General features: G+C 34.6%; 2 protein-coding genes across 2 annotated transcripts; one reads left to right on the forward strand and one right to left on the reverse strand.

The window, feature by feature from the left end:
- The first annotated feature begins 3,695 nt into the window (after positions 1-3,695).
- LOC107861281 (protein ODORANT1-like) lies at positions 3,696-5,219 on the forward strand. The gene is given in 2 exon segments (NM_001324809.1): positions 3,696-3,855; positions 4,301-5,219. Coding segments are annotated over 2 exon segments (1,023 nt in total). The 5' UTR covers positions 3,696-3,725; the 3' UTR covers positions 5,194-5,219.
- A 621-nt stretch (positions 5,220-5,840) lies between these two features.
- On the reverse strand, positions 5,841-13,422 carry LOC107859724 (TMV resistance protein N). Its single transcript, XM_016704813.2, has 5 exons — positions 12,600-13,422; positions 9,136-10,222; positions 8,626-8,901; positions 7,122-8,249; positions 5,841-6,834 (listed from the first exon to the last, which is right to left on the reverse strand). Exons 1-5 carry the CDS (start codon positions 13,142-13,144, stop codon positions 6,136-6,138), a joined length of 3,735 nt encoding a protein of 1,244 aa, XP_016560299.1. The 5' UTR covers positions 13,145-13,422; the 3' UTR covers positions 5,841-6,135.
- Between the last annotated feature and the right edge of the window lie 1,808 nt (positions 13,423-15,230).

Genomic DNA, 15,230 nt, shown 5'->3' on the forward strand with positions numbered 1-15,230 from the left:
CGTAGACACGCGTAATCGATGGACCCTCAATAACATATTTAAAAAAATATCAGTAAAAGATATACTTGTGCTTTGAGGGTCCATCGACTCGTTCAGTCTATCGTAGACCTACACCTTTAGGAGTGCATCAATGGATCTCTTAATTATGCGTAGACCACGGTGATCTATGTACACTGCTATAGACCAACACTTGGATGTTGTTTAAAAAAGAATAAATAAATTAAAAATAAATTTAGGGTGTATTTCTACGCATGTGAAGGAGTGTAAACAAGTGACTCAATCATATTAGAGCTTATACAAATTAGGGGTGGTGTATTAAGGAGTGTGTGGATCGGTAGTGTTTGAATATTCAATCTCCTAATAGAAATGTTTCTCAAAGCACAAGTATGTATTGAGGATGATAATTGTTCAACCACTATCCATTCCACATACTCTTTTGATTTGGGGGTGGTGATTGAAGGATTAAGTGGAATGTGTATTCATCAAATACAAAATATATCCTCAAAACATACTTGGACTTTGACAGACATTATTCTTAGGATATTGAACATTCAACCACTACCCATCCACACACTCCTTAATACACCACCCCTAATTTATATAAACTCTAATATGATTGTGTGACTTATTACACTCCTTCACATGTGTAGAAACCCATCTTACATTTATTTTTAATTTATTTATTCTTTTTTAAACAACATCCAAGTGTTGGTCTATGGCAGTATACATTGGTCACCATGTTCTACGCATAATTAAGAGATCTATCGATGCACTCCTAAAGGTGTAGGTCTACGATAGACCGGACGAGTCGATGGACCCTCAAAGCACAAGTATATCTTTTACTGATATTTTTTGGGACCAATATCGATGACAGTCTATTAAGTATCACCAACAGTTCAAGATTGTCTATTTAAATATTTTAATTTAATTATTTTCTTCCACCAGCCCCAAAACATGTTATTATCAGTCTAAATCATTTTTAATTTAATTATTTTATTCCACCATCCCCAAAACATGTTATTATCAATTTAAATCTATTTTAATTTAATTATTTTACTCCACCAACTTCAAAATATGTTATTATCTATTTATATCATTTTTAGTTTAATTATTTTATTTCACCAGCCCCAAAACATGTTATTATCTATTCATATCATTTTTAATTTAATTATTTTATCCCACCAGCCCCAAAACATGGCCCATCGATTCGCATAGTCACGATCGACTACTATGTTAGGTCGAGGACTGATGGAGTATATGATCGATGATAGACTATATAGACTATACGATCTAACAATGCATAAATTTTTTAAACGTTGACAGCATAGACGAATAACCACAAAAAAATAACAGTCACAAAAAAGAGGAAAAACATAATGTACAAACTGAAAATACATACATTGATTGAACTTGTTCATTGCATTACATGGATTTTAAGCAAAAAAGGCAAAATTGAAGAAGTTTTCTTCTAACAAAATTCTATTACTAAAGCTTCTTTAGCAATGAATAATACAAAAAAAATCTTAAATACATAAAGTAAATAAAAACCTAAACTAAATTAGGGGGATGCTTGGGGGTTATGTAGTCATTGCTGTTCATGCCAAGCCTTTACAGAATTGCTCGGAGAAAACGAGCAATACATTGGAGCTCACGCTCCAAGTATGCTCGGTCTTCCCACGGGCTGTAGAAAAGCCGATCAAGGCCATTACACGGCAGCAACAGATCATAGTGACGAGGCAGAACTCGAAACAATAATCAAAAGACTGCCTCACCGCTGCTGCGTCTAGTAGCATTTTGAGCTCTTTCTTGTCGGCGAATGTTTGATCAAGATAGAAATTGATTCGGTCGGTGAAGGAATATCCTAGTTGTGATCCCATTCAACGATCTTCTTCATCGTCTTACGAGTCCGATGAAACGTCTTCTATATGCATAGAATCATCTTCCATATTAATAGGACGATCGTCATCGTTCTCATAATCACTGAAATCGTCGTCGACTACTGGGTGCGTAGGTGGGGATTCTGATGAATTTACCGGTCCTTCGAAGGACCTCTCAACTACATGTATCCTCAAAATAAGCCTAAAGCTATCTGCATCAACATCCATCATGTACATCAACATACGTACATCACTATTTATGATCGTAAAATTCATCTTTTTCCTCGAATGCATTAGATAACTAATTACCATGTCGCCCGACACGCAATCTAGATCCCGACTCTGCATTACGCTTGCAACCAATTCATCGTACGAACTGTTGCGGCAAACAACAACGGGGTTTGTCACCTTGGTAAAAGATCTCCATTTCAAGCATTTGGGAGTCTCATCCATTCTCCGATGAAATCACCAGAAACCAGAACAAATTCTGCAATAGACATCCTAGAATTAGGCTTCGGTCGACGATAGATTATACTTATGGTCTAGATCGGGTTATATGCACGGTCGATGAATAACAATCAGTGGTCGATGACTGATGACTGGGTAGCTATCCCTACGAAAATCTTGAAATTGCAAATATTGCTTCTAATCAACGATTGTTGGGTTTATGGAATAGAGAAATGAACTTGGAGTCGCCTGAGCTGTTGTAATGTACTTTCTAAAGTGGTTTTGAGTAATGTGAGTGGTTTCAAGCTTTTTAACAATGGTGGAAATTGTGTTTGAGAAGATACCAAACAGATGGATAACAATGGGTGCAATGGACAAGTTTATAATGTTTGTGGACTAATTTAGAGTTGATCGTCGAAAAATAACGCTGGAAAAGTGTCCGGAATCAGATTTTTTTGAAAGGAAAAACAACCACCTTCTATTTTTAGCTTTTAGATTTTTTTTTATTCAATATTTTTGGAAACTTAGATATTTTTGTATATAAAATGGTGGATGATGGAGTGGGTTGAAGTGTATCATTTAAAACTTGTGGATGAATTTATTAAGTTGGTAGTATTGGGTTAAAGTAAATTATTATAAAATTTGTGGGTAAAGTTATTAAGTTGATAATGATGTGAATTTAAGTGTCCTTTTTTGACAATTTTTTCAAGAAGTTTATAAAATTGACAAAATAATTTTCCATAGTATCCTTTTGGTAAACTTGCCAAGTAATGGTGCAGAAGAGTAATTAAAGACATTTGAAGACAATGCCTAGAGAGGCTGCTAAAGCCACTCAATGAGACCTGCGGTGGTCCTCTCATTAGTCATCATGAGTACAACCCAAGTTAAAAATTCCACCATGTTGATGAATATTTTATAGATTAAAAAAATGACCACTTCACCCTAATTTGTCAAACAAGTATGGCATTTGTCTAATCTTAGGAGAAAGGAAATTAAAACACACGAATAGATGAATGTCTCTGTGCTTACTAGACTAGACAAGACAAGACAAGACATGACATGACATATTGTATTTTATACAATGATTAAATTGGACAATCTAGCTAGCCTTTGGAATATATATTACTCTTTTTGTCTTAATTTATGTAGCGATGTTATTCATATTTTCTAAATACAAGAGAAAGTCAACATAAATAATGACTCAAAATATTTAAAAAGCTTTGAGTATAATTAATGAGAAACTGTTTTGATTCGTCAAATAGTAACACCTTCACATAAAATGGGACTGACGATGAAAAGTACTACTATATATTGGGAAGAAAAGCAGCTAGTCTGGCAGCAGTATATAGATAGCTGCAGGTGATATGAGAAGGAGAAAGTAAATTAAAAGGCAAGAGTAGAATGGGCCATCACTGCTGCAGCAAACAGAAAGTTAAGAGAGGCCTTTGGTCTCCAGAAGAAGATGAAAAACTCATTAAGCACATCACCACCCATGGCCATTCCTGCTGGAGTTCTGTCCCTAAACTAGCTGGTACTGCTATCTCAATTCTTGTTCTTCATTCCCTTTATGGAATTAAAATGAAATACAGTCAGACGTCTCTATAACATACATTTTTTATAACAATAATTCATTACATCAACCATCTTTTCTGTGGAATCCATCTTTTGTATTATGTTATAGTATATGTTTTCTATATCAACATGTCACTGTAGCAGCCAAAAGTATCATAACAAATCCGAGCGAAGAGAAAAAACATGGTGATTTCTACCAGCTGTCTTAGTCTTGATGGATAGAGTTAGTGGGAGGTGACAAGTATCTTGTGGAATTAGCCAAGCCAAGATATCTGCAACATGGCTCGGACACTATAGTTATTAAACAAAGTGATCATAACAAACGATGCCAGTCGTTGTTGAGAGGTTTTGACTGTAGTTATTTGTTTCTTATTGAGAGATCGATTATGGATTTGAATTTGCAGGATTACAGAGGTGTGGAAAAAGTTGCAGGCTGAGGTGGATAAATTACTTAAGGCCAGATCTGAAAAGGGGTTGTTTTAGTGAACAGGAAGAAAGGATCATAATTGATGTACACAGAATCTTGGGAAACAAATGGGCACAAATAGCCAAACATTTACCTGGCAGGACTGATAATGAAGTGAAGAATTTCTGGAATTCTTGCATAAAAAAGAAGCTTATTTCTCAAGGTTTTGATCCAAACACCCACAATCTCCTCTCTCGCGCTGCTGCTGCTGCTACTCCTCCTCATCGAAACAACAAGAAAAAAACCAACAATAATCATACCACATCATCAGTTTTCACTATTGAAACGAGTTTATCGCCATCATCAACCAAAGAATTAGTTTCAATGGACATGATCAAAGCAAGTCTTGCAGCATTGTCACCTTTTCCTCACACTAATAGTAGTACTACAGTATTAACTATGCCTCAGTTCCAAACAAGTTGGAGTCACTTATATGAATCTGCTTGCAATTATTATAATCATGTTCCCATCAAGACGAATATTGTTTACCAAAACCACAGTACTTCAACAGGGACGTTTGGAATTATTAATGAGAATTGTATGTGGGGTGTTACTGGATTCGAACCACATCATGAATTTGGTCCCTCCAACAATATTGGACATGAAGAAATGCAACAAGGAGCACAAGTTCAGCTTCAGGAAGAAAATTGTCTGGAGGAAGTGTACAAGGTTAATGATCTTCATGAGTTCAACAAGCATGGACGAATCGCGGAGAATGTAACATTCGATGACAGCTCTGACTTTGATTTTGAGTTTGTGGATTCTGAATTGATACCTTGTGGAATTTACACTAACGTAAATTCCATAGATCAACTTGCATGGGATTGTTAATTGAAGTAGTAGTTAACTTCTACAAATTTTCCTTTTCTTTAATTTAGATTTCAGTATACAACTGCTGCATGTTTTTTTTTTTTTACTTCTACGTTATCATGTTGGAATAGTAGAATGTTTAAAAAGAAAATGGTAGTTGTCATATTTGGGTACCATTTTTTAATTCGTGTTCATATAGTGAGCTACGTATTTCAAAGAGAGAAAACACAAAAGATTATCTAACTTGCTACAATTAAGTAACCTTAGCTTATAATTTATCTCTTCCTTGTTCAATAGAAGAATTGCTCCTTATACAAGACAATGACTTAGTCCAACTCGTTGTTTCTTTTATGTTTTCTGTTTATACACCCAAAAGTCATTTTCTTTGCGTAGAGAAATGAGAGGTTCCTGTTTTTCTGTTTAATATAGAGTTTAATCATATGAATGAGGATCACGACAAGTCCATTTGAAAAATGATGCATATGTCCTTTTCAACAAAAAAATCTGCCTGGCATGCTATATGGATTTACAAATACATATGAATGGATTGTGATAAAGAATGGTTCTTTATATTCAATGCACGTACGAGAAAATAGAATCCATCAATAACTCAATATGTAACCATCTCCAGTTCACTCAGAACTTTTTTTCAAAAACAAAGATAATAATAATATACAAACACACTTCCATTTATTAAAGACACAATACATTTAGCTAAATACAAATCCATACAAAGTAGACGATCTGGAGACAAACCAAGCATAAGAAACTTATTACAACATGCTTTTTTTTTTTTCTTATGGCACAACAAACAAGCCAATCAATTCAACAAAATAAAACCAACAACACTTATTTCTTCTCTTAATCTCAACAGCAAACTCAAGCTCTTGCAATAACCACACACAAACAAACTGCATAAGTCGCCAATCAGCAGCAGAATCATCAACCAAACAAGCTGGCTAGCTAGAACTCAAAAGAAAGAGTCTTTTGGATTTTGTAAGCAAGTGATTTCCTCAAGTTCATGTGCTGAGTGTTATCTTGCTCAATGGGATCAACATCCCAATTCAGGTCAGTAACACCAGCCATAAGTGCAGCGATATCCTCTTTGATTCCACCTTCTGCATTTCTTCCTGTATCTCCTCCTTCATACACCACTAACTCTTTGCTCTCAGAATGTTGATTAATCCCCAAGCGTTCAGTTGCCAACGTGCTCAAATCTTGTTTGCAAACAACCTTAATTCCGCACCTCCTTACTTTTGTCCATGGATCCGGTCTTATTCTGATTGCTAGACAACCACAAACTTTAGTCCAGTCTTCAGCTGTGAAATCGGGGAAGAGGAGCCGAAAAAGATTGAAAGAGATATAAGTTATCCACAGATGATCGGTTTCATACACCTCCCCCATCCTTGAAGCAGCAGAAGGTGCACTTTCGAATGTGTATTCTCTGTGGTCTGGACTTATTAACTTGAAAGTAACACCTAGTCTTGAGTTTGGAATAAAGCTCTCCAAAAGGAAACACAATGAAATACCCACTATGTTATCTTGCCAATCTGAAGGTAGCTGGACTGAGATGGAACCACCAATTTTCTGATGATCAAACCACTCGGGGATCTTTCCCCCAGCAATCAGTATACTGAACCGACCATATATGATAGAGTGCCCCTGTCACGTGCACACAATTCAGATTCTAAATACTTTGATAATGAAAATCCACGACAAATTTATGAATTTTATTCAACTGCTTAAAGGACATCGGATTAAGATCTTAAGCTGAGGCCTTAAGGACACTCGGCATATCTTTTTTATGCTTATGATACTAATTTATCTATTTATCAAGGCATGCCTTCTTTTCTATAATGAAGGTTAAACGGAGACAGCTAATTAGTTAACTGTAGAATATATAGTTCAAGCATATATTCTGGAAACAGTGTAAAGGCATACGTACGTACCTGAAGTAGCAACTCCAATAACAAGTCTGCAGCACAAATGCCGGTTTTCAGGCTTTGTTGGTGCAATTTGAAACAATTGAAAAATGAAACCTTCCTTAAGAATGCGTGTTGGGCTGAAAGATTTCCAAGACTGTGTAGGGCAGGGCACTCGTTCGCCTCTATCGCTGCAATACTCAATGGAAGATCAGGCAGTACTTCAAGGCTCTTGCACTCTTCCAATTTCAGGACTTTGAATCCTGGGAGTCCAGATATTCTTGAAGGAAACTGAACAAAATTGTTTCGGCTCAAATTTAACTCCTCCAATGAGGTCAAGTGCCAAACATCTGAGGCAATTTCATCCACCAAATCAGAGTCGCTAAGATCTAATTTCTTCAAGGAACGCAAACCAGATAACGATGGTCGTGCTGCTTGTGGCTTCTTTCTCTCTCCATCTGATCGCTTCATCAGATTCTTGACATTTGGCATTGAAGCGAACTTGCTTAAACTCGACACCCCAAATGACGGTTCCTTCTTCTTAACATTCTTACATCCACTGAAAGAAAGGATTTTCAAATTTCCCATTTTGGAGATAGTTGATGGTAGTTTGGTAATGGCAGTTCCATCTACAAGGACTTCTTCCAGAGTTTCCAATTGGCCAAGAGTTTCGGGCAATGTCTCAAGTTTGGAACAGCCAGAGAGATTCAGAGTCCTGAGACATCTCAAACCACAGATGCTGTAAGTTATACTTTCCAGGATTTTGCAATTGCTGAGGTTTATGGAGACAAGGCCACCGATGTTTATGAGGGAGTCGGGTAGCTCTTTAATAGCAGTCCCTTCCAAATGGAGTTCAGAAAGATTAGGCATTAAGCCGATAACTTGAGGGAAATTTCCAAGTTTAGAGCAGTCCCAAAGGAGAACTTTTTCCAATGATTCAAGGTGAATGGTATTTGGGAGACTCTTTAGCTTTGAGCAGTGAGACAAATTCAAGTATCGAAGCTTTGTCAGAGTTCCAAGCGACTCATGAACTCCTAACAAATTCTTACAGTTGCTCAGGTTCAACTTTTCAAGGTTTGGCATCATACTGAAGTCTGGAGTGATAGCTAGACCATCGGAGTAGCTGAGGTTCAAATACTTCAGATTTTCAAGGTACTGCTTGAATAAAAACAAATAAGAGTCAGAAACAATGAAATCAGTTTATGTAGTTTTAGAGCCAGTACCCTTAGCTAAGCTTGTTTGATTTGCAGTTAATATGAGGGTTCTTTGATGAAACACATGAATAATACTTTTTGCCAAAAATTCACTGGAGTTGCATAACAGCATTGCTAGTCAAAAAATTGGTATTAAACAAACAGAAAGGACGCCTCAATTAGGAAGTCAAAAATTGTTAAGAGCTTTCTTCTATCTATGCAGTAAAAGATAGTATAGAGAGTTTAGTATATACAGCATTTGACAAATGTTACGACTGTAACAACGAAAAAACTTGAAATATCTTCAGCACAAACAATGTTCAGATGGCAAAGGATACCTTATCTTCTGTCCATAGTTTCAAAATCAGGCCGCGACTTAGCTTAAGTCCAACAAGCTTATCTCCTTCAAATGCTTCTGGAAGTGAGGCTGAGGGGAACTTGTGCCAGTTGAGCCATTGTAACTCATTTGGAAGATAACTTGGACCTTTACTGAAGTAGGCATTGCGGATTTTTAGTAGACGTAGATTTTCCATACCTTTTAAGGCTTGCGATCCTAAGTTCAATTTTTCTCTTTGAGGGTAAGCTAATATTATTGCCTCAATTGCTTCTGTACCCTGCACATAAAAAAGAGAATTTATGAGTAATAATCTTCAATTTGTCTGTTATGTTGCAATCAGCATGTGTCAACGACTCTCTAGAGGCTGCTGTTAACTATAGAGTCCTGTTCTAATGTTAAAAAGTGAAAAAGTAACTCCATGTTACCTGAATTCTATGAAATATACACCACTTCAATATTAGTATCATATAATGTGCAAGGTTTTCTGTAACTAGTTAGTCAATAAACTTACTGATTTCTTTGACATGACATCACATATGTCATCAGGATTCCACAACCTGCTGTATCTTTCTTTGGTTTGTCCATGGCGAACCATGTACCAAGCGGTTTCTTGAACTAAATCGTGCATCTGAAATGTGTCATCATCAGATATGGACAACAGAGATCTTTGAACAAGTACTGGCACTCCAATTTCAGGTTTGAAACCGAAAGCGTGGAATTTCTTGATCACGGGTTTTGTACGTTTCCCCTTGAAGAAACAAGCAATATCAAGCAGTATTTTCTTGTCTAGATCACTCAATGCATCAATGCTCACTTTCAGTTTCCCTATCACATCATCATGAGGAATTCCCTCCAGCCTCTTCAACTCGCTCTCCCATTCTTCCTTTTCTCTTTTGTGAAGAAATGACCCCAACACTTTGAGAGCTAAGGGGAGACCCCAAGCACATTTCACAACGCGTAGTGCTAGTTCCTCGAAAGGACCCATAGGTTTAGTTTCCTTGAAGGCAAATTTGTTGAAGAGCATTAATGCCTCGTTAGTCCCTAATAGGCTAACTTCATAAACTTGATCCACTCCATGAGCAGATAACAATTGCTTGTTTCTTGTTGTGATGATTATTCTACTACCAGCCCCGAACCCCTTGTGTCCTCCAGCCAGCAAGTTCTCGATCTGCTCATCTTGATCCACGTCATCAAGAACGATGATCACTTTTTTATAGCTCAGCCTGTTCATCAGCAAATTGGTGCTGGAGTAAAGATTGTCTTTTGTCTCTTTCAGCGTCTCAGAGAGCAATTTTTCTGCCAAAGCTTGCAGTCCAAATTTTGATGCAGCCTCTCTAACATTGTCAAGAAAGCAGCCACCGTCGAACGTGTCATGAAGTTGATCAAAAACAGCTCGTGCAATAGTTGATTTACCTATACCCCCCATACCCCATATCCCAATTATGCGAACATCAGTAGAAGAATTTGTGTTTAACAGGGATATTAAATTTTGTACTTGGGGCTCCATTCCGACTAGACTCTCTGCAATTTTCGGTCGTGTATGTCCCAACTTGTTCAAAATTTGCACAGCAATTTGTCTGATGCACCTCGATTCGTGCCTGATTTTGTAAGGCAGTGGAATGTGTTAGTGTTCAAGTATGCCAAAGTTTGCAAATCGAACATATAAACGTGTGCAATGCTGCAGTTGATCTTTCTTAAATCGGAAACTAAGATGATTGACTATTGTTATTACTAATGAATCAATAAAACATTAACACACTGTGCGACCTCTTCTGTTTCAAAAAATAGAGGTGTAAATGGACATTGCTGAAGAGGCTTAAAAACAATTCAGCAAACAGATTTGTACTAATACTCAACTCTGATGGATGTCTTAATAGACGAGCTAGTTGCAGTTTCCGTAAATATATGACTCGTGGGCCTAACTCAACACAAAAGATATCATGAGGAAAGGATTGTTTAAATCGATACAGGCAAACCATCCGTCCATTCTCCAACAAATGTGAGCTTTTTAGTTACTCTTAAAAGTTCTCTACTTTAGGACCAAGCAAAATAAGAACTGTTTTTAATTTTTCAATGCTTGATTTTATTAGCCCATATTTTGTGGTCTTGATGTATATCATATTCATGAATCATGAGTACACATATAATTTTTTAGATCAGAAATACTTTTTAAAATTTTGGTAAATAAGCATTTTATTACTAAAATTGACAAATTACAGCTTTAAGGGGGAAAAGAAAACAGTCCACTCGTTAGTCCAACTGAGTGTAGAAACAACCCTTAAATTCATTGATTAGACAGTTTTAACTACGAAAGCCACATACATTAGAACATAGAAAATACCGCTTGGCATAAATGTAAGTCAAAGTTAATACGGATGGATGAGTACATAGTACGTCACTTCTGGAGATCTGAATCTGAAAGATTCAAACTTCAAATCATTAAGTGCATTTGTTTTTCATTAAGATTTTTTTGGCTCTTATTAGGTCTTCATCATTCAGATTTGGACTAAGTCCTAATCATTAGGAGTATTATTATATTGAAAAATATTCACCACTACTTTATCCATAATCATTAGTCACCACCACTAACTACATCTGCCACCACCGCCATTGTCAACCACCACCTTCTTACCGACCACCACCACCACCAACCACCATTTACAATCATAATTGTTGTTAACCACTATTTTCAGCCGCTACCATAGCTAGCACCTTCATTATTTTAATTATATCTGTCACTATCACCATCGTCAACACCACCACCATTTCAACCACTAGCGATCAATCCCAACTACTAACCAACTCATATATTACAATTAGCGCTATCGCTAACTATCACTAACACATCATCAACATTCACACATTCTTCGGTCACCACTACCATTTCAACGGTGTCACTATCTCTACCACCGCTTCAACCACCATCATCGCTACAGTATATCTCTACTAATAATCATCTCCAACTACCACCAACACATCATCAACCATCATGCCTTCATTTTTAAGTTATCAAAATCAGCACCTCCAACTACTAGCATCAACCAACTTCACATCACTACCACCACCATTGTCAATCGTTACCATCATAACAGTCACTACAATACCAATCATCTCTATCATCACAACTATTATCAGCAATATTATTAATCACTAACATCAATCGTTACCACCACCACCACCATTACAAACCATCTTCATTATCACTAACAGATATAATATTCTTTTTTTAATCAAATAATAATTTTATTGTATTAAATCAAATATTTTTTTAATATATAATTTATTTTTTATTTGAATTATATTTTTTATTATATATGCAAATAAATAAATTTTGCATATTCAGATATTGAAAAACAAATAGTCTTAATCATTCAGATTTTAGATCTGATTACAACATCTTAATCATTCAGATATGCATTCAGATTCAGAAGTCTGAATCTTAATAAAAACAAATGCAACCTTGGTAGGAATAACGAGTACTTGAGAATATCTCTCAAACCTCCAATTAATTAAAAGAACTGAGTGGGTCCACAATTGTCCCGACAACTTCGCACAATTATCAAACAACTTTTATAATTATTAAGATAACTTTTACAATTATTGAGGCGAAGGTATAAAAATAAAAAGTGAAAAAAATGGTCACTTTTACCCAGTTTTTACAGTTAAAAAGACTCCCACATAATTGACAATTTTTTTTCCTACCATCTCCCTATGATAAGTAAAAAAGAGAAAATCAAACCACACGGGGCAACAAGAGTTGTTCTCTCGCTTTTAGTTTGTTTGCCTTACTTTTTCTTTTAACCGTTTTTAAATTTTAATTTTTTCACACGGCATATTTAAGATCACATAATTAAAACACATTTTGGTATATTTTACATATCTTTAGTTTAAAATTACAAGATTTAAAAATCTTGTTTATATTTTTCTAAATTCGTACTAAGTAAATTAAAAAAGAAAGAATAGATTTTAGCTTACCCATCTTCCATGTGTTGGATGTCATAACCAGAGATGCTAGCTGCCTCCTTCAAAGCATCCCTCCATCTTTGTATCTTATTATTGGTCTCTTGATCTCCCTTCAAATTCTCTTCATGTTTTACAAATGCTTCTTCATAGCTCTCCTCCTGTTTCCTCACAACACAAGGATCCACGCTGTAAAACACTGGAATTAGCGTTTGTCCCCTCTGCTTGTTGCACTCAACGATCTTCGTCAGCTCCTCTAAACACCACGATGAATCTGCATAACTTTTCGAAAAAACAACAACTGCAAACCTAGACTTCTCTATAGCGTTAAGGAGTTCAGGGGAAATGGATTTTCCCCTCCTTAACTCTATGTCATCACGAAATGCATGTATCCCTTTTTCGTGCAGCGTGGAGTAGAGGTGATCGACGAAGCTCTTACGAGTGTCCTCACCTCTAAAGCTCAAGAAAACATCATAAGACCAATAATGTTGATATGTTTCAATTTCAGTTATCTGAGGAGCAGAAGAAGAAGACATGTTATTGTCTTCTGTTAAGCTCATTGTATTGAAAAGAATTAAACTTCTTGCATTAGCAATTTTCCAAGGATAGAAGATGAGAAATTAAGTAGGATTTAATTTGCTTGTAGACTTTTGCGCTCCTTATTCCTTAGAGCTTGTATCTAACTTTAATTTATATAGAAGAAATTAAGAACGACTAGAGATTACTCTTTCGTCCTTCTGTTTATTTATTTACCGCCTACGAGTAATATTTTCCCAAAATTCACAAATAAATACTCCTACGAGTAATATTCTCTCTCTCTATATATATATTCCCTCCCCTTCCCCTTCCCCTTCTTTAGAAAATATATATGAAGCTATGGGTCAAAATTATTTTTCCTCCCCAACTTTGCCTTAAAAATCAAACTTTCTTCACAAATTTGAACAATAATCATACCCCCCCTTTATCCTAATTGACTTTTTAAAATTCCTATTTTACACTTTATCGTCAATTTTTTTATTTTTTATTTTAACTTCTTTAAAATCATCATATTTTCATTTAAAAAAAAAAATCATATAACAAAATTTTCATAAAAATATAACCTTATCTTCTAGGGAAAAAAAGTAAGAAATACTAATTAAATATATAAGCTAATGATGATCTTTATAAAGTAAATTAGCATAATAAGAAAATTAATTTTATTAATAATAATCAAAACAATAATATTTATTTTACAAGTGAAAATAATAAGTAATACTAATTTTATAAACATATTTCAATGCATAAAATACAAACAAAAAATGAAAGAGATAAGCCTCTAGTATCACCCCGAACTATGGTCAAAGTTATTACGATGCACTCCAACTTTACAGGGGTCCTATTATCCCCTGAACTCAAATTTAGCGTATTTTTATCAGTTTTTTGTTCTAATGTGGCACCTTTATTACATAAAATGGAGCTCACATCAAAGATGTCACACTATATAAAATGATTGACAAAAGGTATCACGTTAGCTAAAAAGATTGACAAAAATACGCTAAAATTTAGTTTAAGGGGTAATAGGACCCCCGTGAAGTTGACGTGTGTCATAGTAAATTTGGTCATAGTTCGGGGAACTATATGTTTTTCTCGAATAAAAATAAGGTCAAATTTTAAAGATTATATTTATTTATATAAATTATAAAATATGTAATACTCTATTAATGACAATCACAACTTATTTATTGATATAGACAATAGATAATATCGTTTCTTATCACTTGATTCTCATACTAAAAATATATGTTTTAATTTATTTGCTCAATTTGTGAAATCAAGAGAATTGTATTGTATTTTTTTCTACCCTTTAGTATTAAATAACTATATAAATTAACAGTATAGACAAATTTAAGATTTAAAATTATCTTTAATAAGGTTAATTTAGCAAAATATACCTCTAAGTAAAATTTTCTTAAGGATTGTGTGATATCAACAAAAAGTTAAGTAATAAGAAATGAATTTAGTAAGAGAGTGATGAAACATGAAAATACGCACATGCATGTACATACATATGTATATATACACTTAGGGGTGAGTTATTTGAAAACAAGTTATTTCGGGATTAGTTATTACAAAATAAGTTATACTAATATGTATGCGTGATAACTTATTTCATCACTGTGGTATAAATTGTGCGATAAATAATTTTGAGATTATCTAATACATTTAATTAAACACAGGATAAATAATCATAAACTTTATCTCTGAATTATTATAATTATACGTCACACCAAACGACTCTATAATACATTTAATACTAAAATAACGATCTTAAAAAATATCATTAAATTCTGTGATAAATTTATAAAAAGTATTAATTTGCTTATAAAATTAATAAACTTAAATAAAATGCTACAAATCTTCATGTTAAAAAAAATATTCATTACATATAATATAAAAAGATATTACATAAATATAAGATTGAAATTACAAGGACAAAATGAACATTGCAGGGGATAAAGGGGAGTATGATTATTGTTCAATGTTGAGGGGGAGTTTGATTTTTTAATCAAAGTGGGGGGTGGGGTGAAAATGATTTTCATATATGAAAGAATGTTATCTTTCCTTATCTGATAACTTTTTAATGGTATAATTCTTATTTTATCTTTA

The sequence above is a fragment of the Capsicum annuum genome, chromosome 2 (genome assembly GCF_002878395.1).
Source record: "Capsicum annuum cultivar UCD-10X-F1 chromosome 2, UCD10Xv1.1, whole genome shotgun sequence".
In the NCBI taxonomy this organism is placed as follows: domain Eukaryota; kingdom Viridiplantae; phylum Streptophyta; class Magnoliopsida; order Solanales; family Solanaceae; genus Capsicum; species Capsicum annuum.